At 28.7% G+C, this 25,297-nt stretch overlaps 1 protein-coding gene across 2 annotated transcripts in view; it reads right to left on the bottom strand.

Annotated features, from left to right (window-relative positions):
- Positions 1 to 1,505: 1,505 nt before the first annotated feature.
- Positions 1,506 to 25,297, bottom strand: part of mnb (minibrain) — a 403,438-nt gene continuing 379,646 nt past the window's right edge. Inside the window, exons 8-10 of one of the 2 annotated variants that reach the window (XM_075376583.1) lie at positions 24,069 to 24,267; positions 16,519 to 16,535; positions 3,402 to 3,540 (exon numbers count right to left, since the gene is read on the bottom strand). In XM_075376583.1, coding sequence (XP_075232698.1) covers positions 16,525 to 16,535; positions 24,069 to 24,267 — 210 coding nt within the window. In that variant the 3' untranslated portion in view covers positions 3,402 to 3,540; positions 16,519 to 16,524. Of the gene's footprint in view, positions 3,541 to 16,518; positions 16,536 to 24,068; positions 24,268 to 25,297 lie in introns of both variants that reach the window. The other variant, XM_075376582.1, reaches the window with a different exon arrangement.

Raw genomic sequence — 25,297 nt, 5'->3', positions numbered from 1 at the left:
GAAACATGATCCATCTTTTACAGATAGTTTATAAGAATGATATACTTGCTGTTATAAAAAAATAACTGATTATGCCTTACAAGTTCCCGATTTCTATCTGAGAAATATATTTATTATTTTCTAAAAAGAATATATGTAACAAATAAAACTCTTCAACAGGATAGAAATCGGAAACATTTTTAAGGTTCTTTTAATTATTTTTTTAAATAAGCAGTTAAATTAATAAAAAAAATATTTATGTTGGTTATTTTAAGTAATAAAATTTATAAAAGATTTGATTTATCAGATTAAATAAAAACATTTTTGGTTTTTATTTAAACAGATAACTTTGCTACCATGATGAACAGTGAATACATGTAATAATGTTAATTCAGGTGTTTTAATAATAGAAAAATGTTCACATCTCAATATGTTGATTGATAGAAGCTCGATTAAGAGAATTGCGTACTGTAATTAAAAAGAAAATAAATAAAATTAAGTGTAGTAATGATATTAAAATAGTTATACTTTTCATAAAATCCTTTTTTTCTAAAAGCCTAAGTCACAGTATTAATCTCCAAATCTGAACAGTAAAAAATAAATGAAAAGAAACAGAAAAAAATAAACATTCACTGTTTCTTATTATATTATTTTTCTTTAATTTTTTGTTAATCTCTCTTATTTGATAAAATTAAAACTTATACTAAAACCATTTATAAATTAATATATACACAAGTTATCCTAACAAGATGTCATAATTTAAAACAAAAATATTAAATTAAAAATAAAAAAATCAATAAAATGATAGATTTTCTAGTGAAAAAAAATACAAAACTTTCTCATATATATATATACATACATATAGAGCCCAATAAAGCATATTGGTATCCTAGATCCTAGGATTATATAAATGTATTACCTATATGAATTTTTTATCTAAGCACCAATAGTTAAATTTTAATTTATAATCAATTTCAGGCATTGTCTGATTTATTTACAGACAAACTGACTGTAACATACATAACCTCCTAAAATGTGTGAAGCTAATTTGGAAAAGAGTTAACTTCTTAAACATCATAGTATTTTTAATAATACATAAAAATTTTAGTTATACATTAATCACTTGATATAAGACCGACAGTAAAAATTTATTTTTATTAATTTTTTAATATTTTATTTTAAAATTCAAATTATTGCAAACTTAAAGCTTAAAATTCACACTTATCAATATTTGACAGTCATTTACTTCCCTTCCTATTCTATTCTCTCTTATTGGAAGAAAGCATTACCTCATTAGCTCAATTTTCTTCCTAACCGAATTTTGAAAAAAAAAATCTTTCAATCCAATTCATTTCATCAACTGAATAAAACAATTTAAGCAAGTTTGCTTGAAAAAAATAGTAATTAGGAAAGTTCAGTTATTTTAAATTTCCTGAGTTATCTGATATAATTTGTCTTTTGATAGAATTCAGGTTCATCTTTTTTAAAATATATATATATATATATATATATATATATATATATATATATATATATATATACATTGACGCTTCCATCCTATGTTGTTTAAAAAGCAGTCTTGGAATTTGACCAAAAAGAGGTTATATTATGTTTCTAATAAAATATAATGTACACTTTTGCAGTTTTAATGGTAAGAAAATTGTGACGTAAGTGACAAAAAAAAATTAATTAATAATGATATATAACCAAATTATTCAACAAATAAAGTTTATCTATTTTACGTTATATAGTAAATAGCTCATCCTATTAAAGATCTATACTTTCAAAATATGTAAAAAAGAATTTCCCTTATCATTTAGTCTCGAAGGGCTGGGTACCCTGAATATTCAGAAAATGTTGACTTATTTCTAGATAGGGGAAAAAAACAGCTAGTTGAAATGAAAACTTAGGAATATTATATTAAACAGACAAATAGTCCTCATTAGAAATGGATTCAGACAATGAATTCTGTGAACAATTGATCCCCTCCTAATTAAAAACTAGCAAACATTCTTTTTTTCTTTAAAATATCTACTCTTTTGATGCAGTAGAATTCCAATTTGTCTATATGAGCTTTTTACATTTTCTAAAAAAAATCAGACAAACTTCAAAATGCTTACTTCATTTTTTCCTTTTTTAAATAACTTGGGAATCCTAGGAGGGGGTTACTCTAGCAGACTTTGCTGATATCAAACCAATAAATATTATCTTAACCCCTCTTCTACAATTACCAAAAAGAATACATTCCATTTAATATCTACAAGGACTGGTATGTCATATCTACTTAATAAAAATTTTGAAGCATTATAATACACATCACATTCTGGAAAATACATAATAATGTACTCTTTATACATCATTAGTATAACCCTGTTTTGGTTTTAATTATTCTTTTTTTTACTTTTTGTTTGATTTTTAATAATAATAATAAAAATTTTTTAAAGATTAATTTACTTTACTTCAATTAACTTTTACTTTCAATAATGGTAATCACCACTGATAATTAATAAAATAATATAGTGATCATAATCATAATTTCACAAATTAAAAATAAACAAATGAATGAACAAACGAACGAACAAACAAACAAACAAATCTCACTTGCTGTCACAATAATTAATAAGACTAATATCAAATAATAATAAAACTAGATGTATACTGTGCAAATGTCCATCAATCCTATTGGAACGATCAAAAATCAATACCACAGTTGATTGTTTTCCTCATTCTCTTTTTCTTCTTAAAAATAATCAAACATTATAATGAAAACAATGCATCAACATCTCCTAATTATTAATTAATTACAGTATTTCTGTTGTTTATGTTCCTTTTTCTTTTAAATCTATGTTTATTTACAATACAATAAAGTTAATATTGATAATAGTAATAATTTTCACATATAATCCAATCAATCAGTCTTAGTGGAAGTTACATTTTGCTCTTTCTCCATTAGTTGTGTGTATATATATATACATATATAAAGTTAATTCAACTATTATATATATATTTAAATATATATATATATATATATATATATATATATATATATATAATATATAAAATTAGTCTAAGGTCTAAATCAGATCAGTAAAGGTTAATGGCTAGCAACAGGGCTTTGTTGTACACAAACACCGACCATTGGCGTTTCCTGATCTTGATTATCTTGATGTGTTGCTGACGACGATGATGCTGACACACTGCCTGTCGTGCCAGTCGTATTATTATTATTATTAGGTCCTGATGGATAATAACCAGCTGATGTTAAAACACTACCTGATGACGGTAAATAAACAAGATCCAACGGTAATGATGACGGTGCAAATGATGCTCCCGTCGTAACACGTGGTGGGTAAGGTGGTCTGGGTGGCGGGTGATAATGGCTATGATGTGGGTAAGATGCTGGGTCACATTCCATTGCAGTCGGTAAAGGAGGTACTGCTGAGTGCGCATGATGGCCACTACTCATCGGCTGTTGACCGGTGCTACATGTACTGCTGCTTGCTGACTGATCTGATCCACCACGGGCTCCACGGAAACTGATTCCAGCAGGAACCAAGTGTCCTGCAACATTGTTCATAATTCAAGCTGATGTATGGATATAAAAAAAAAATATACAAAAACTGAAAAAAGATGGTTTGTAACACTGATTAAATCAATTTTTACCTTATAATAATAATTTTATTCAGTAATGGGATAGGATTGGTCAGCTGATGCTGACCAAATTCCTGACCAGTAGGCAAAGTATTATTACAAATAAATACTGCAATGATTGCCCTACTTAGTTCAGTAGTTGCCATAATATTACGTACATAAACATTTACAAATATAAATTATGTATACACTAATTTACATACGCATTTATAGTTTTTAATTATTTATTTTCTAAATGAAAAATGTATTCAATGAAGGGATATGAAAATATGACCCCTGTATGATTAATATGAATAAGCCTATTTTTCTAAAATTCCATTAAAATGTAATCTAAATAAACACATTTGTATTGTAACTACCATAACATTCTACTTCTGAACAAAACAACTAATATTATTCATTGAATTAATTAGAGAAATCCAGCAAATGTATAAATAAAATATTAAATAATAATAATTTAAAGTACGTAAACCATCTTTATTTATTTCTTTGAAGCAGTTTGCATAAATCCAATGAAAAATATATATAATTTTATAAATAAATTCCTGCTTAGTACATTCTGTGTGGATGAGAATATAGTGAGTGAGTGTGTGTATGTATACATACATTGTTTCACCAAGAAACTGAAAGAATTTCAGGACAAGCTCTACCAGTGAAAATAATGAAAAAAGTTTATATAAACATTGGGTCCAGAAACGCTATGAATTTTGTTTTTTAATTGTGTTTATTTACATCACTTTGTTAAGAATTAAATTCTCTACTTAAAATTTTTACTTATTTATTACCCGTGCAACAAAGTTATTGCAAGGAAAACACAATAAAATTTCACCACCATTTTTTTTGTTCTAGCTCAGTTTTCTCAAAAACCACTGCAGATAGAGTTCTGAAACCTGTATTCAATTTGTCAGGTCAAAAACCATCAAGTTTACCCCTTAATCTGGGTTCGTAGAATTTCAGTATGGCTTTATTTCACTCTTTGCTAGAATCACTGTGAAATCTTTCACCAGTTTTAACTCACTGATGAAGTGTTTTCGGATCCACGTTTATATAAACTTTTTTCATTATTTTCACAGGTAGAACTTGTCCAGAAATTCTTTCTGTTTCTTGGTGAAACACTCTGCTTATATAAAACGGTGTTTCTAAAATGGTGGACTGGCTATGCTTTTTCGGATTCTACTTGTAAAACTAAACAAAAAATATCTTTAGGGAAACGGCAATTTCTCCTTCGTTCTACCCTTGTTCGCCATTTTGTTATTTTTACATATAAATGTATATCTCAAGTTCGAATAATGGAATCACGTTAATATTTGGTAAGCATCTTGGTAATAAAGTTTTAAAATTAGCAAAAAATCAGGACTTAAATACCTGTAACGGTGGCCATGTTTATTTTTTAATCCGTTATATCTGCATAAATATTAGTTTTATCAAAATGTATGTTATTGATAAAATATTAAGCCTTTTACTTGGAACAAGGTGACATTTTATTTTTTTAAATCAGTTAACAAATAAATAGCCTAATTGTGGCAGAAAATTGATGTAATTTTATGTCTGTTTTCATGTCCTCCACTTTATGTTCAATTAATTAAATATTAATTGTTTTTATTTATTGTTAATTCTAGTATTGTAGTATTCTAGCATTGGCTGATGTGGGGAGAATGAAGGAGAAATTGCCATTTTACCTAATGATATTTTTTGTTTAGTTTTACAAGTAGAATCTGAAAAAGTATAGCCAGTCCACCATTTTGGAAACACCTATATATATATGTCACAAAACACAGTAATTAGATAAGCAAACTTATAATATTAACTTATCTAATTACTGTGTTTTGTTGGTTTATATTACATTTTATCAACACAGTGGTCAATATGTTAATGAATTTTATATATATATATATATAAAATTGTGAAAGATTGAAATTAGAGAATGTCAATATTCCTTGTTAAATGTCAACACATACCAAATACGTCAGTGAATGACCGAAATGTTTGCTTATATTACTATACATTTGGAACTTCAATGGTATATGTCAATAGACACAAATACGTGGGGGGTGGGGATCAAAATGATAACTAGAAATTAATAAAAAAATCACCCAATATCAATCCCTAAGGAAATAGATTACAAGAAACCCTTGTAAAAAAAAGAAGTTTAAATTTAAGCCAAATATAACCTATGCTCACTAACTTGTCTAATTAACATTAAATATACAAATTGTAATGTTATTCTTCAACACCGGGGTCGATTAATAAAATTCAGCATCCACTGATGGTGAAAGTAGAGTAAAAATATTTTTATAAAAAAATTTAACAAGGAGCAAACCATCTGACCACATATTATATCATTATCATTCATCCATACATTTAAAACATTCTGTATATCCTGATTGATCCTTTCAATTTATAAAATGCTGAAAATTTGATTAACTGCCTCCAATGTTGGAGAATAATGTATATATAATTTGCATATTTAATGTTAATTAAATGAGGTTAATGAGTGATGCGAATGTAGGTTATGTTTGACTTAAATTTAAACTTCCTCTTTTTTTTACAAGGATTTCTCATATCTATTCACCTTAGAGATTAGATTGGTGTTGGGTGATTTTTTTAAATTTCTAGTTGTCATTTTGACTCCCACCAGAGCTTATCTGTGTTTGTTGACATACACTGGCGAAGGTTCAAAATAGCAAATATGAAAGACCAAAATATTTGGCATGTTGACATTCACTAGAGAATATCGACATTTGCCAGATATTGATCTTTCACTGTAATATATATATTACATAATGTACAAATAATATATATATATATATTGACTAATGTAATGACTGTATTGAATAATGTAATGTTGGCCAGGCTACATGGTATAAATCTTCTAATTATTTTATTTAATTGACTTATGTTTTCTATATATGACAATAATTTTAATCTTTTAATTTAAAAAAAAAAAAAAATGTTTTGATATGAAATTTTATATAATTTATATACAACTAATGATGCGGGATCTCGCAAAAGTGCTATTGTTATAAAGAAAAGAAAAATAAGTTAAGTGCCATTTCATTTACTTGGTAATTCTGTACCTGGATTGTTCAAGTTTGTTTTTTTTGATTATAAGAAATACAATATATATACACACACACACACACACATTTATTATTTTTTCTGAAAGGAATGATTTCATACACCCATATACACAGTTGGAGAGCTGCATCAAACCAGTCAAATGACTGAAGACAAAAAAAAAATATACACAGTAGGTCTTAAAAGTTCCCGAACTAAATTTCTGTAGTCTATACAAGTAACCCATCTCTAGGACAACCAAGAAACTATGTAATATGATGTCTAATGAGTACAAAATTTAACATGTCACTCCAGCCTTAAGTTATACTCAGTTGCATATGTGTGTTCATGTGACCTTGTGTGTGCTCGCAACATGGAACAGAGAAACACAATAAAATTTTGTTCGACTTCAAAAATCTTTCATCGAGACTTATTCTATGATACAGCAAGCATTAGGTGATGAAAGCCGCATCTCGTATTACAACATGCATGTGGTGGAAGCAGTTTAAAGATGGCAGAGAGTGGTTGGATGATGACGAACGAAGTGGGAGGCTGCTAACAGCTGTTATGATGAAAACATTGCAAAAGTGTGCATGCTGCTGCTCAAACAACCTCATCTTACCCTTCAGGCCATGACAGAAGAGCTAAACATCAGTAAAGATGCGGTACATACAATTTTAACAGAAAAAATGAAGTGCCAAAAGGTGTGCTCTTGTTTCGTTCCACACTTCTTGATGGAAGAACATTAGCAGGTGCTTCCTTCTTTCGATCAGGGCTTTGTTGAAACTGCCGATTGCGAGGCAAATTTTTGCAAACAATTGTAAATGGGGATTAAAGCTGGTGCTTCTTGTATGATCAGCAAACAAATTGTCAATCTGCAGCTTGGTTTGAGTCCTGGAGCACAAAGACCAATGAAAATCAGGCAGCAAAAATCAAGAATGAAAACAATGTTGATTGCATTCTTCGACACAAAGGGTCTGATTCATCATGAATTTGTCCCAACTGGTCAAAATGTGAATTCTAAATTCTATTTGGAAGTAATAAAATGCCTGATGCATCGCATTCGTTGAATCCGGCATGAGTACTGGGATCCGGGCAGTTGACTCTCTAGCACGATAATGCTCTGGCATACATGGCAACAGTTTTAACATGTTATTACGCCGCAAATCAAATCACCGTCTAATCCCACCCATCCTATTCACCTGACTTGGCTCTGCAGATTATTTTCTGTTCCCGAAACTCAAGTTGAAGATGATAGGCAATTTTTTCAATGACATTCCGGCCATCCAAAGAGCTTGCACTGAACAGTTGAAGGCGATCCCACAAAGCGATTTCTCCAGAGAGTTTTATAGGCTCTATTGACACTGCAACCAGTGTATAATGTTGAGGGATGATGGGAGTAAATTTGTTTATCTTTAAATCTGTATTTTTATTTAACTTAGTTCAGGAACTTATCAGACATACTGTGTAGTTGTTTATTATAGTTTCTTACATTCGTCTTTTGGTATGGACAACTATATATCATTATTTCTAAATATGCACAACCCAGGTAGCTTCTTTTTGAGTAACTTACTATGAAATTTAACAAAAAATTTTATTTTCAACTGAAATTTTAATAATTTTTATTTTACTATTATCATCAAAAAAGTTAATTAAGTTAGTACAAAATGGAGGAATAAAAATTCTAGATCGCACACTTTTATCTGGCTAATGTATCAAAATGAAACAACACTCTAATATATGCTTCTGTTTGAAAAGATAGAACCAACTACACATACTATAACTTTCAGGAGGGGCACCTCTACAATGCTACTGAGGTCGTAGCTGCTAATGGCAATAGAAAAGGTTGAATTAATCATTCGGTTAATAACAAGTTTGCTAAAAAAAAAAAGAGAAAAAAGTTACTAAAAAAATGTTCGATTTTTTTAGTAACTTTAGTAATTTTTTTAGTAGGTAAGGATATATAAAATGAGTAGGACATATTAATAAAGTATAAGAAAATCTTTTCAGTATGAGGTACAGAAAGATCAGTTATCTGCTGTTAACAATAATTTATTCACATTTTCATGATTTTGTAACTTTCCATAACAGTCAACAATCTTCAAGAACTGTGAAATCTGTGATGCGCTAAGATTAATACTCTATACCTCAATATCTAACATGAAAGATGCAAGCTACTCCCAAAAACTGGCTTAACCAGAATAAAATGTATCCCATCCTAGAATAAGGGAAAATGAATTATTACCTTAAACAAATATGGTATATTTGCATGCTAGTATACCAAACTTACTAAACATGAATAATGAATAAATGATATCCACTCTTAAAAGAGACATCTTTATTCTGTTTATGACATGACTTACTACTTAGTGAATCATTACTTTAAAAAAAACTACCGTAACTGGTACTTTATGTCGTCTCTTGGATATTTAAAACTTGTTACAGTAAAGTTAAGGATTGGAAATAAATATTTAAAGCAATATCCAAATGCAGCTTTAGAGTATTTTGGTTGTCTCTGTTTACTAAGCTCCTTGGACAAATTATATAGTTATTATGGACATTGCTGCAGCAAAGAAACAGTTTTTTAAACAGTTTAAATTTAAAGGACCTAAAAAAAATCTGAAAAGAACAAAGAATAAACAGAATAAGCACAGATTAGTGACATTTATGGTGAAAATTCATTGACTAAAGAAGTATGATAAAATTAGTAGGACATATTAATAAAGTATAAGAAAATCTTTTCAGTATGAGGTACAGAAAGATCAGTTATCTGCTGTTAACAATAATTTATTCACATTTTCATGATTTTGTAACTTTCCATAACAGTCAACAATCTTCAAGAACTGTGAAATCTGTGATGCGCTAAGATTAATACTCTATTCACAATAATGCTTAACCATATGGTACTGCTTGAATCCAAAAGCTCATCATATCATTTGGGTAAAGAAAACATGTCATCCCATAAAATCCAGACTTAGTGCCGAATGATTTTCACTTATTCCTGCATTGGAAAACAAATGCAGGTTCCTTACTGATCAATGCTATGACATCAATAATATCATAAGAATGACTGATGTAGAATTTCTTTTCTTCACAAGCTACAACATAACCAAAGATTCTTCAATATCTGGTAAATGCCTTATGTTGATGGGAACTATGTTGAGTGTAGTAAGATTGGTCTTGCTTATAAAAAAAAAAAAACTGTTTAAAAACTTTCATTACTTTATAATAGTCTAACAATATTTTTATTTTTTTTTTTGGGACGAAAAACGCCTGTGCATTATCATCGCCTAGAATTTTTTTTATTAAAAAATAAAATAAAATAAAGCTAATCTAAAACATGAATAAAACTTACAACTAATATCACAGATAAAATCAAAAATAAAACCAAAAGTGAATAGAATTTAACAAAGTCCGAGATGGGTGTAAAGGGCCCATTCTCAGATAACAAAAAGACTAAAAGGAAAACTAAAACCCATGAAAGATCTAACATAAAAAATATACACGACAATATTAAATTTTTTGTATTAACCCAGTACTACGCAGAAATAGAAACATCCGGTTTAAAATTTCATTATCATTGTACAAGACACCACGGATGTTTCTGGGTAGATTAAATTTAAGACGCAACGCCGCATAACATATGCAATCTATGAGTATGTGGTGCACAGTCATGCGGCAGTTGCATTGTGCGCATACGGTGCATGTCCTCCTGACATCAGGTACTCATGTATAACCCTCGTACGTCCTGTTCACAATCGACATTTTCTAAACATGTCTGACATTAATGTACCACCTTGCTGCTATGAAATAATGCATTATACATTGCCTTTACACAGTACAAGAAACACACTGAAAGACAAAATAATCATGAAAAGGTTTTTTTTTGGTGGTGGTGGTGAACAACCAAATAGATTATTATCACCAGAATAGCAGATAAAATATAAGGTAATATCAACAAAACAAAAAAGTAGAAAATTGACAACCACTGATGACATTAATAATAAAATAATACTGTTTACTAATAAATATTTTAATGATATAAGACAAAATGATCCATCACTACTTTGCTGATCTATAATAAATGAACATGCAAGAAGAAGAGTGGAAGGTACAGAATAAAACTAGTAGTAATTGTTGGTGGAGAGAAACAGGTTCACTAAAAATGTGAAAAATGTTATAGAAACTATAAGAAAATTCATGCCAATTACAAATGATAAGATTAATTTTAATATATAATGCCATTCATACAAATAATACCTCAATGAACGAACACAGCAAAAAATTAAAAAAAATTGGTTTACTTACCAACTATTTATTTTAAATGTTTTTAGATATTAGTTTATCTTCAGAGTTATATTCTTATATTAACACTTCAACAAAATAACTTATTTTGAACAATTATCAGTAACAACATGACTTTGAAAAAGAAAATAAATATTTAAGTAGATCAGATTTTTCACTTTTTACTTTTGTGGTTCATTGATCTATTTAACATTTCAACATGGGAATTCTTTTTTAATAAAATTACCATAAATTTATATATATATATAAATTTACTACATATATTATTTTTAAAGTATAATTTAAAATTTTAATAATATAAACCACCTAGTACAGAATATTGTGATAAGCCATATCTTATACTAATTTATAATGAAAGTACTTTTTATCATGAAGTTAAACTGTAGTTTAATTAAATATTTCACTCATGACTGAGGATCCCTGAAAGTACTTTCGTGATAAAATTAAGGTAAGATTGTCTTATCTCAGTAGCAGTACTAGGTGGTTTATATTAACAGAATTTAAAATATATACATATAATTATTCTTAAAAATTTTATGATGGCATTTCATTTTTTATAATTATATTAATTTGTATGTTATTAATGTGTGATATAGTTTTCTACAATGAGAATAAAATTAAACTGCACCTGCAGTTTAAAATTAACTGCTTTTATAAACTAAACTTTAGAGGAACTTATTTTTAACAAATAAAAAAAGAAATTCAGAAATTCAAAGATATAAAGAAATTACAAATTTAAAATTATTTAATTAAAACACGGTGTCTGATTGAACAGTTGCAACACTAAATCAATGAACCAGAGTTTATCTTAGGCAAACCGACTGATATCTAATTCCATACCTGTCAACTTTCTAAACTAAAAATTGGATGATTTTTTTTTTTTTTTTTTTTTTTTTTTTTTTTTTTTCTTCTAAAGCCCACCCCTTAGTAAGACAGGGTTTTCAAGGGCTGAATTTTATAGCAACTGCTATATTATCTATGCCAAGTTTATGTACACCCTATGTTGTCATTACTTGACAAATAAATTTAACAAATCATACAGCAGAATATGCTTTTCTAAATTTTGAAAAAATTCTCATCTCAAAAAAAATGTATTAGTGGAGATTTGCTGGTTGAAGCATAAACTTTAATGAACTGCTGCTAGTTTCTATCACTGTGTGAACCGGGTTTGAACTGAATGATGATTCGAATCAATAAATAATATTACAAAAATAATAGAATTAATTTTACGTTAAATAAAAAAATATTAAATAAATTAAAAAAATTGCTGTTTAACAATAATGGGCTTCTCTTGGGGAATGCATGTGAGGCTAGAGTGGTGAGGTATGCAAGCACCTTGTGGGAGGTTAGATCAATCATCACAATAAACTGATAACAAATGGGGTGCCCCTGGGGTGCTGTTTTGGGAGATGCAATGGGGTGTTCTTATTACATCTCTGCAAACAGTCTTTCAATTTTCAAAATTCGAATGGGGTATTTGTTAGTACATTGAAGACTAACTTTTGCTAGCATTAGGCAAAATCTTAATCTAACAGATCACGGTTATTCAGAAATAAAAATATATAGTCTATTTGTTATCACATCACGCAAGAACAAACTAACAGATTAATTTAACATTTGCAGGATACATTCACGTTATTACAGAGAAGGTTTTAAGCCATTGACCAAGGCCCTAACTCGTTAGAAGATTAAGATATTAAAAATATTCATTATTTCTTCACCCCCAAGAAAGATAAAGTTGTGAATTTAAGATATTCCTTAAGGAAATAAAAAATTAATCCTTTTACTTCATTATTTCTGCCATCGCAGCAGAGAAATAAGTTACGAATTTTTCGTCATCAAAGGTGTGTGTACTTTATTTACCAGAGCTACTATTATTCTATCTTTTGTAATTTAGTTTCTTTTTCAGGTTTCTATAAAGCCTGAATGCTATAATTATTATTTTTCAGTATTATTCTCACAACCATGAGGATAACATGCAGTGCAAAGGTTGAGGAGGTAGGCCCCTTGGCTCTGAGGTGCCCTCGAGTTGGTTGCCGGATTCACCTGAGCTGACCTGAGCCCTGAGGGTTCTGGTTCTAGTTAGAAGGGCTGGATTGAGTAATATAAACTACAACAATGGAATCCACGCAGTAGTTATCTCATTATATCATCAAAAAGATATCAAAATACATCTTGATTTTTTATATTATAATAAGTTTAAAAGGTCCTGTTCATTAGATTTTTTATTCATGAACTGTAATAACTTATTTAACCCTTCGTGGGCGGATACTCATATATGAGCTATCTGTACTTACACTGGAGGACGGAAACCCAAATATGAGTCTCTGAATGTGACCGGCTATTTGTCTTCACGTAGTTACGTATAAATTCCAAGAGATGGCAGGAGATGTTGTTTCAATCATTTTGAGGTGAGAACGTGATTGAGAACCAACCACTTTATTTCAGTTACCAGATGAGTTCAGTGAACGTGCATATATAACAAGACACTTGCATTATTTTTTTTGTGTTTTTCGCTCTTTGAATAAAAATGGTTTTATTCTTTTTATAATAAAACCATATTATATTATTCCCTGCCTAGGTGCACTACTTATTCAAAGTTGCTATTGTTATTATATTATCATCAATGTTACTATTATTATTCAGTGTTTTTTACATTAAAAAAACTCAATGTAAAAAGTTAACCAAAATCATAACCTATAGTTTGCAAATTTTAGGGCGCTCAGTGAGAGTTTTGCCGTTTTTGCATGAACTTTGTTTCGCAAGATAATTAAACAGTATTCCTTAACCAGATTAGTGGCAGAATTCAGCAAAAGCACAAGTTAGTTAAAAGCAATAGTTTTTGTATGAACATTTTTTTTTTAAAATGTCTTCCGCCCACAGCCATAAAACATCGCCGCCTGTGAAGGGTTATGGTTAATGTTGAACCTCTGAGGGTATTACAAAACAAATCTTAAAATTTTGCTTTAACATTAACCTAATATTCTGTAAAAAAATTATTCTATGTCTCTCCTACATCTCATTATAATTTTATATAGAAATTCAGTAATTCATTAAATATTTATATCTATCCAATAAATAAAATATCCGCTTTATTTAAAGTGCTTTTATTATCAGTACTAATGTTGACTTTTCAAGGTTATATTCATGTTTCCAACATAAGTTCTACAGTTAATTTTGAACAATGATTAAACATCATGCTGCTTAATATGCACAGCATATAGCTGTGTGCTATAAACAATTATTGCACAACAAAATGCTGTGCTACAGATAGATTAATACACAATTACAAAATGTGAAGAAAAGCTGAACAGAATGCCATGTGATGAAGAGGAATTCATTGAGAGTGCAAAAAATCCTATAAATGGAAAATAGATTTCACATCAAAATAGAAATAAAAATCCACTACTCAGAAAAAAAAAATAGTCACAAAATAAATAAAAATTAGTAGTAAAATGTAAATGCATTAGCCAAAATAGATTATAATCAAGATAAAATATTAACATATTTTACATTCTGCTGATTGTAGCCACATCAGCACAAAAAATAGCCAATTTTGTATGGTAGTCTGACTCTCCATCCAATGTAATAACATTATAATACAGTTATATAACTGTACTGTAATAGTGGATCAGTAAAACTGGAACACTAGTAGTTGATGAGGAATCCAGCATATTTCCAAAATTTAAATAACAAGGGAATACTTTTTCAAAGTACCTGTCTCATAATGATGATTTACTTTTAAATAGTTTTATTTTTTCTAAATAGTTTATGAAATAAAACAATTTGTTTTTAAATACAAATGCATTACTATGAGAGCAGGTTTAATGTAATCCATTGCTTCAGCTATAATATACATAATAAAGAAATATTAAATTCTGTCAGGAGTCTGATTCAACCTTATCTTTTTTTATCACACCTTGTTGTGGTTAAGAGTAATAAAATATGAAATACAAGATTTCAATGGAGTAAACTTTTATCAAAGTAAATTTATCATTTTGGCCATCCAGAAAAATTTAGGGCGTTTTAAAGAGTATTATATAACAAAAGTAATTGGAAGTAACCTCAAAAAATACTGGAAATGTTGACAGGTATTTATTATATTTAATATAATAATATAGGTATCTTATTATATAGTAGTAGCTTAAATAAATTAATTCTAAAAAAAAAAAACAAGTTTGTGTTCACTTAATACATATGCAAACTGAAAGCAAAATCAATACCTGTATTAAAACTTAATTTAAAAAAAAAATCACCAAGTTGCATCTAGGTGCAGTTAACAATGGTATGTATCAGAGCAGAAGGAATTAATTACAACAACAAGGATACAATGATAAAAGTAGATTCATTCAAGGTAGTAAGAAATAATACTGAGGTAATAAATGTACAAGATTGAAACAAAAGTTGATTTTCTATACATTATATATAAAAAAAAAACTCAATAATTTCATAACATAATAGTGTAATAGGTATTTTTTTTTTTTTTTTACATAATATAGGTTAGAAAGTCAAAATAAATAAAAAGTTATAAAAACAGCAATCAAATCATTACATTTAACGGGGATGAAAAACTGCCAACAATTCAATAGTATATGCAGGTATATAAATGAAGTGCGTTAAAAAATAAAAGCAAACTTTGTTACAAGTGCATCAGTGGTACAAAGTATACACAACTAAGGCAGCCTAGAGATTTTACTTGGGAGTTTACTCTTTCCAACATATACTGTTGTCATTTGATTTCCCTTCGTCACTGAAGAGAAATAAATATAAGTGTATTTTATTTTTTTATCGACTTGAAGCACACGCTTCACAGCCAGAGAGTATAAAATTTATGAATTTTTAAATCATAATACTTAACAAATTATCAAGGAAATTTATTAAAAGTTTATTATTAAAAATGGATAGTTCTGTATAATAAAGGCATTCCTGAATATTTGTGGTGCTAATTTCAACCAAAATCAAGAATTAGGGTACAAACCTTTCTGTGATCTAATATATTTCAAATTTTTAAGCTAGAAAACTGATAACATTAAAAAGTAACCCCCACCATCTCTGTACCTGCTTAATCATAAACAGTTACAATTGAAGCTCTCATAGCAAATAAAGACAGAATTAATGTTGCCAAAAAAAAAGAAAAGGAAAACTGTAATTATAAAAAAAAAAAGTCAGCTACTTCCCAAATCAACAAACAATGCTTAAGACAAACAAATGCAAAAAGCTGGGTAAAATGAACATTATTTGAAGCGAAGAAACATTATAAATGCAAGTCATCATCAAATGACATTGTTATGGCAGCTTCTCTAAAAATTTGTAAGGATTTAAAAATTTATTTAAAAAAAAATTACAGATTCTTAACAAGAAGTAAAAAAACCCTTCTACACATCCACAACAAAACAAAAACATGCGATTTATAGATGTTAACTCCTTAAGTCCAGTGTTAGGCTACCCCATTAACAGGAAAATGAAACTGTACTCAACTGATGCAGTAATAACAAAGTTCAATTAAAATTTTTTTTTTTAACTCACCTCATGCTACACATGTTCTGTAAAAAGACAAAAGGGGAATACAGTAAACATATAAACAAAAGGGAAAGGAAGATTTTAAGAAGAAAATGATAAAATATTCACAAAAACAATTACTATAACAACAACAACAACAACAACAACAATAACAATTAATTACAAAATTAACAACAACAATTTGGGGAAAAATAAGAGATATACGTATTATAATTATGAATTAGTTGATGTGAATAGACTTACAGATTTGTTTTTTTTTTTTTTTTTTACTTTTTTAGATACACAGATACTTAATTGTATATTTCATATATGTATTGTGTGTATGAATGTATTATATCTATTCGACGACACTAGCTGAGCCAATACCCAGTGCTAGTCATCGTGCAACAAGAGGGCCTGCGACTACATCTGTACCAAACAATAAACAACAACAAAAAACAATAATACTACCTTATAATAAAACAATTTTTATCTTACCATGTAATACACTTTTGTTACATAAAAAAAAAATGAACAAACATATATACCTAGCATTCATACATATAATTAAAAAACCACTTGCTAACTTTAATTAATATGTAAAATTAATAATGCTGTAACACCGTAAAACAAATTTAAATTTTTGATTTAATAAAAATCTTGTTCACATGGAATAGGTACACTATACTGCTTTGGTTTTCATAACTACAGGTATCTGAATATGATTTTTCACTAAGAAGTTAAAAATGCAAAACTAAAATTAATAATCAGCAAATTAAAAACACAATTCCTCACTTTTCAATGTAGATGAAGTTAAGCATACAAAAGCTTTTAGTAGTAATTAAATTAGAATGTACTGCTAGTAACACAATTACCATTATGCTTAAATATTTACAGGTGGGATGGGTAGTACTACTCTGTGCTATGACCATAATTCTGAGATCTAGGGTAATTCTATTTTCACTCATCTCGGTAAAAGCCAGTAAGTTGTGAATTCTTTGTTATTACTATATAACATATCTTGTCATTTTTTCCACTCTTTTCTGAATACTTTTCTACAAATTTTTCAACTAAGGGTGTATACTTTCCTATTAATGAGGTTCTTTAAGTTTTTTAATTGGTTAAGACTACATTTCATTTTGTAAACTTTAACAGTATGTTTTGTACTTCGGTTGTGAAAGGAGCAATGGAGCAACATGCAAACATTAAGTTTTGTTTTAAATGGGTAAAAGTGCCACAGACACTTTTAAAATTATACAAACTGTTTATGGTAGTGAAGCAAGGAGTTGTAAAAATGTTTTTAAGTGGTATGCAAGGTTTCGTGATGGTAGAGAGAGTATTGAAGATGATCCACGTCCAGGAGCATCATCGACAGTTCCGAGTAGAAGAAAATGTTCAAAAAGTGGCTGAAATTCTTCAAAATGATCATTGAGCATCTACCAGGTCAATTGAGGAGATCACTGGAATTCCTACAACTGTACATCGCATTCTAACTGAAAATTTAGGCAAAAAGAAGATATGTTGTCGCTTTGTGCTCCACTCTTTCACTGAAGATCAAAAAGATTACCGAGTGGAACACTTGTGTTCCACTCGGCAATCTTAATGATGCAGAGACATGAAAAGATTGGTCCCTAGGGATCCAGACTTCATGTCATGCAGCGTAACAGGTGATGAAACATGGTGTTTTCAGTAAGAGCCACTTACAAAGCACCAAAGCTGGAAAGCACTTACAAAGCACCAAAGCAAATGGAAAGGTCCAGAATTTCCGAGACTGAAAATAGTGCGCATGCAGAAAAGCCGTGTCAAGACAATGCTCACTGCTTTCTTTGATTCAAAAGGAATTATCCATAAAGAATTTGCTCCAGAAGGTCAAATGGTGAATGCAGAATACTACTTGGGTGTTTTAAATCATTTATAGGCGAGGATTGTTCGGGTTCGACCTGAATACTGGAATCAAGCAGCATGGTGTTTGTTGCATGACAATAAACCGGAGCACAAAAGCAAGATCGTACGTGATTTCTTGGCACAAAAATAAATCATGGCGCTTGAACACACTCTTTATTCGCCTATTTGTCTCCATGTGACTTCTGGTTATTTCCAAAACTGAAAATGGCAATGAAAGGAAAGTATTTTGACACGATTTCAGATATCCAGAAGGCTACGACCACGGTACTGCAGGCAATTTCAAAGATTGAGTATTAAAATTGTTTTGGGCAATTTTTCCACTGCTTTCCAGTTGTGTATTGACTCACAAGGAGCCTATTTTGAATACAAAGTCATATAAACTAAAAATACATCTTGTATTTTATTTCACATGAGTCACCTTTCCTGTGAGACAGACTGTGTATTGAAAGAGTAAATTCAATTAATATTTGAGGATTTATTCTTGTAGGACCAGTTTTCCCCTGTTAATTTATATTATATCTATAAATAAGTTAAAGGTTGCATGTAATTACAATGTAATTTCAAAACAAAAAAAAATCATTTATAGTTTTTTTCATACATGAACATAAACCACACCTGCAAACAAATCAGCATATTTTTTTCTGAAATACATAACTGGGCTGAAAATTTTAAAATAAAACACTAACAAGGTGAAATCCTATAAATTATTCTAGATGTACCATTATGTATTACAGAGAGATATTATTAAATAACTGCTAGAACTTTAATGTTAAAGCTGGAACATGGTCAAAACCAACAGGAAAATTTATCCAACAATCTGATTTAATATAAACTACTTATAATGGCATTTTCCCCCATTTTTCAAATTTATCATAGAAAAAAGTATTAATTTATCTGAAATAAAATTATCATAGTACTCAAAATACAAAAAAACAAGGAAATTGTGACCTCATGTGTTAATACTATCACTACATAGATAACATTTCAGCTCCTGCATTCCTTTTACTGAGTGTATAGAAGAACATCACTGGTAGAAAAATAGCTATAAATATTCATGCGGTAATTGAAAAAAATTTCATCATTCATTTTAGATTTCAATTGCAACTAATCTTCTGAAAAATCCAATAAAAGGAATATGGGTGTTTGAAATTTTGGATAATATTATTATCATTATAGCAAGACATATCAATTGATGTTACAGCATTTTTATACTACATAAAGTACAACAAGAAAGTTCCCAGATTGAATCCATAAAATAACATTTACATTAGGTTGACCAATATTTTTTAAACTTTATTCAATATGGTCACCCCTGCCACCTTCTGCTTATTTTAAAAATGCTTATACAATAAATAAAAAACATGGGGAAATACTTCTTCCCAAATTTTCTGAGAGTCTGTTGGATTTACAGAACAACTTCAAACTTCAAGTGTGTCTCATTGTCATTACAATCTTTTAATATAAAAAAGGTGTTAATTTATGTTAAATCAGACAAACAAAATGGACAGACTATTATAAAATTCCAAAAAATTCTGTTGAAAATGATAAAAAAAATTGATCATTTGAAGCACTATTGTATGGAAAAATCCAGACTTACCTTCATTAAATCCCTTATATTAGTAATCAATCTTTAGTTGGTTGACTGGTTGGATAGTATTCTCAATTTTTTCACACTAGTCTTAACCTCAACGTATTTACTTGTTTTATTAATTTTTAATCAATCTTTTCAAAATTTCTTTATAATAATACCCCTTTAATAGTTTGCTCTTACAAAACAAATTTTAATGTTTGATATCTTTAGGATTAGAATGGAATCATTATTTTCATAATTTGCATTCTCACTTTCAAAGTTCAATAAGGTCGGATCAAACTTTCATTTTGTAATTTGTCTACTTGATACACATAATTACACCTAATGCACAACTTTTCACCATTTATTATGCACCTTTTCAAAACATCATTAGTACTACTAATTAACAAATCTAACAAATTCTTAAATCTATTTAACAAATTTGGTATATGATGTACTGTTGATTTTTTTTTATCCATGATAAAAAAATAAGAAACAAAACTGATGTTAAACTTTATCCTTAGAAGAAAAAAATTTTGAACATGCTATCTCTCAGAATTAGGTCTTGGACTAAACATTTTTTAATAAATTCCATGAATTTAACATTAACATTCTTCACTGTAAAGCATTCTTAAAATGTAGGATAGATTACTATTTTTATATGTAAAAGAATTATTACTTAACTTTGTTCTATTGTAATGCTACAGCAAAAACTAATCATCCCACAAAATCATACCACATAAGTTAACATTCTTTTACCTAACTACTCTGTTGATTAATATTAGATAGTTTCTGTTTGTATTAGCGTCAGTCTGGGAACTTGACTGTTACATTATGTGTAATTCAAATATCATGATACAGCATCTCCTCTCTTTCCTTTCACTGACCGAAGAAACAATACTCAATCCACACATTTATTCCTATCATTCAATCATTAAATAACAAACAACAGACAAATTCTGAATCAATACCAAATTAATAAATAAAAAAACACACTATTACTGAAAAACAAAATAATCTGAAGAAAAAAAATTATGTGAGAATATAAAACAGTAAACATACTATTAAAAGCGTAGAAAAATAAAATTACATATAAAAATAATTGGCAAATATTTTAATAAAATGCCTCCTAGTAGCAGAATAAGTTTAATAGATTTAATTCTATTTATTTTTTCACTTCCTTATTTTCCAACTGTTACATTAATGGTTTTTTGGTTCGCTACTACCTGTTTGTTTTTGTAGTTCATACTATCATCTTAGATTAAATCTCAAAATTTTAAGCTATGATTAAACAATTTTAATCACACACAAATAAATGGAGCATTCTTGCTTGTTTTTTTATATTTAAAAAAGTTTTTAATACAGAGTGTCCAGGCTATAAAGGTATCCAGAAGTAATGGCCAATATTTAGAAACCAGTAATAATTTCTTAAACATAGGCTCAGTCAACAGGAAAGAAATATCACCAAGATTTGTTTTGTATACTCTCAAGGTCAGCAGAATATGCACGCACAGGGAAGCCAACTCATAATGCAAATTGTAGTCAGTTGAGATGTGGACACCCCAGTAGAAGGTTCAGCATGTGCTTTGGCTAGTGGAGTTTCACATCAGTTATGTGTGTTAAATGGGGTGTACAAACTGAATGGAATATCGATCCACCTACATCCAAGTGTATTCATCAGTGGATTAAGAGAGACTGGAAGTTTGATTTCACAAATTGGAAATCATACAAAAGTTTGGAATGTCAATTAGGCGGGCTAGTTCTGAAAATTCCTCATTCCACTGTTCATGACATAGTTCATAAGCAGCTTCATTTGCAAATGTACAAGTTACAACTCCATCACATTAAACCAAATGATTGCCATACGATATCAGTTTGCTGCAGAAATAATGCATTGTTTGAGCAAAAACCTAATTATCTAGATACATTGTTATTTTGTGATTAGGCAACCTTTCACATGTGCGAGAAAAATAACAGGCACAATTGTCAAATTTGGAATCTGATTTTCTAAATATAGACCATTACTGTTGGATACCTTTAGCCCAGACACTCTGCATTTGAAATATATTATCTATTTTATGATTTGTTTGAAGGTTAGATGCACTACTAAAGTGCTTATATAACAGCAAAAAATCAGAAAATGAAAAAAAAACGAATAAAATTAAATAATACATAGAATGTACGTGCAGTTGTTAATATATAAAACCATGACATTGATTAACAAATATAAGCTGCGAATAATAACTCAAAATGTGTCAATTAGAATAGGCTAGATGACAGTAAGGCGAAACCTAATACAATTTTGTTTTCTACAATTGGTCTCAATTTAAAAATATCGACAATGAACCTAATTTGTTAATTTATTTAAGATTATTTATTATTTTCAAAAAATAAATTTCATTGGTCATGTGACATAAAACACCAATCAGAGCACATGACGGTCTCGCAAAACATCAGATTGTTGTTTACGGTGGTCTATGTTTGTTGATTTTGTGCTCTAAGAACTAAATAACTAACTAATTATTGGTTGATGGGTTATTAAGCAAATGGCTATTAAGTGAGCATATAACCGTAATATTTGACCATATTATTTTTGAGGTTAGTCGTCAGAAGAAAAACATATTTCATAATTAAATAGTTATAATAATGGCTAAATTTGATTTTAGGTCCTCAAGAGCATTGTATGGAGATAATACTGTGAGCTACGTGCACTTAAAGCGTGATGGCAAAATATGTACGATCAAATGTAAAATATGCCTGGAACATAAAGTTTGTGGGAGATTGCATACAGTTTGATAAATAAACATGTATACAGTTAGATAAACAATATTTTGGAGTTTTAATGGTAGTACTTTCACACTGAGACACTACACAGTACTTGTGAATTCATTTTAAACTTAGTAATTTTCGAAACATCTGAAACATTCCACTAAAACATTTGATCATACAAAAGGCTGAAATCTAAAGCTGATCATACAAATAAGGGCATGACAGTTAGAGCGTTTTAGCAGGAAAATTTTAATTGGTTTATAAAAATGCAAAATACACCGTCTGAATGATCGTTTATGTGTTATGTTTATATTTTAATAAAATAGACCATGAGGCATAATGTAAACTGGTTTAAAAACAGTCAACTAGCCTATTATTTAGCACCATAATAATTTTAATAAGCAAAATGTAAATTATAAAGTAAAAATTTTATATATTGAATTTAAAAATCTGAAACCAATAAATTCATGGATATTTAGTAACAATTATCACTTGCACCAGAAGCTCTATGCCACAGACAAGTATTTGAAAGTGCTATAGTTACCTCATTTTTACAGCCAATAGTGCATTAGGTTAGGTACCGTAACTAAATATTGTATTTAACTTCACCAAATAGTAATGAGGAGACTTTTACTGATCAGTGAAGATGAGGTGTCCATTATAGCTTGAGTTGGCAGTGTAGTCATCTATTTTTTTATAAACTTCAAATAATTTAATTTGAAATTGAACCACAACTTATTTGATTAGACTACCACCAAATTATTCATGTTTGTACTAACAAACTATCTTGATCCCTAACATACATATAAATATATCCATAAGAAAAAAGTTATCTCGATTAACAAAAACATTAGTGAAAACAAGTGATTAGGAAACAGTAAGGCAATAAATAGTGATGTTTACTGACATTGTTAAACTATTATGCCAAAATACATCCACACATTTAACTCTATAATATGGGAAAATATGGACTACTATGTCAATCATATCAAGTTTGCCAACTATAGAGTAACAGAAACTAATAGCAAAAAAAGACACACACATATATATATATATATATATATATATATATATATATATATATATATAATTCAAAAAATAACTATATATATGTATTTAATTTTAATGGATAATCTCACGATTGAAAGATAACACAAATGCTGTGATTACTTACATAAAAAAAAGTCATAAGCATGTAAAAATCATAAACGTATAGGGGAAAAAAAAATAAATAAGATAAACCAAATTCAGAATAAAAAGCAAATCTAATCAGACAAACAATAAAATAAAATAATTTAAATAACATTAAATATACATACAAAAAACTACTAACCTTGTTGGCTGGAGCTGCTAGACGTTGTAGAACCTGCAACTGGTTCAACCATCGTTGATACAGCAGGACTTGTTGTACCAGCAGCACCACCAGTATTGGTCCCCTCATCAGTTGTTCGTTTAAAAAAATTATGTTGTAACGCGTAATATGGTGTAACACGTGTCTTTGGATCAAAATCTAGCATTCTGTATATCAAGTCCTACAAAAAATAATTCATTAATATAGGTTAAACATTTTTTTTGTAATTGAGGGTTTTATTAATAACAGAAAAAGAATACTTGAAAACATAAAAACAAAAAAATAAAGGCTGCATAAATAAATTTATAATACAAAATTCACAATATACATAGTGGATGAAACATAAAATACCTTTTAAGACAGTTTTAATTTTTTAATATTTTTACAAGGATATTTGAGTTGATTTTAAAGTTGACAGAAAAGAAGATAATCCTTTGAAATATAACTGAAGTTGATGAAACTTCTGACATTTAGTAATTCCTTGATTTCAGTGATTTTTTTAAATAGTTTAATTTCTATAAGGTCAGACAATTAAGATAAATTGAATTATTAAACAAGTATGAATTCAGTTAGCTGGGTATCTTATCATTACAATAATGAAATACAAAGGTTAAAAAAAAAACATTTCATTAAAAAGAATAATATCTATAAAAATTGAGTATATTTCTTTAGACTCATTTTTAGAAAATTTAGAACAAAAATTCAGTAAAGATGACATTAACTAGTTCACAAATAAAATTGTTTTTTTGATTTTAATATACTGAGTAAGATTTAAATTTTCAATGATTTGTAATAAAAGAACAGATTTATTTATTTGCAGAATATCTATTTTTAAATACTTAAAAAAGTTATCTGAAATTATCAATATTTGAACAGTTTTTTCTTATTTTAGCAAAATATGAAGATAAAGCCTCTACAATGAATTTCAACTGTTAACTAAAATTTATAAACTAAGAATAGTGGAACCATTAATAAAAATAAAATATTTAAGGATTATTTGACTTTTATTTACTTGTGATTTTTAGTTAAACTGAATTAAATGAACACATTAAGAAATAAAATTGCATTACATGATAATTGATAGTCATGTTCCATGTAGATAGAAAAAGCAGTCATAATTGAGAAAGAGGTATAAACAATCATCTGAACGATTTTAGTGTCAGAATTAATGATGACAATGTTATCATTAGATTAATTTAATTTGGTGACAA

Source organism: Lycorma delicatula, chromosome 10 (assembly GCF_047948215.1).
Source record: "Lycorma delicatula isolate Av1 chromosome 10, ASM4794821v1, whole genome shotgun sequence".
Classification (NCBI taxonomy): Eukaryota; Metazoa; Arthropoda; class Insecta; order Hemiptera; family Fulgoridae; genus Lycorma; species Lycorma delicatula.
The sequence above is the reverse complement of the archived record's forward strand: the minus strand, read 5'-3'. Positions and strand labels throughout refer to the sequence as shown.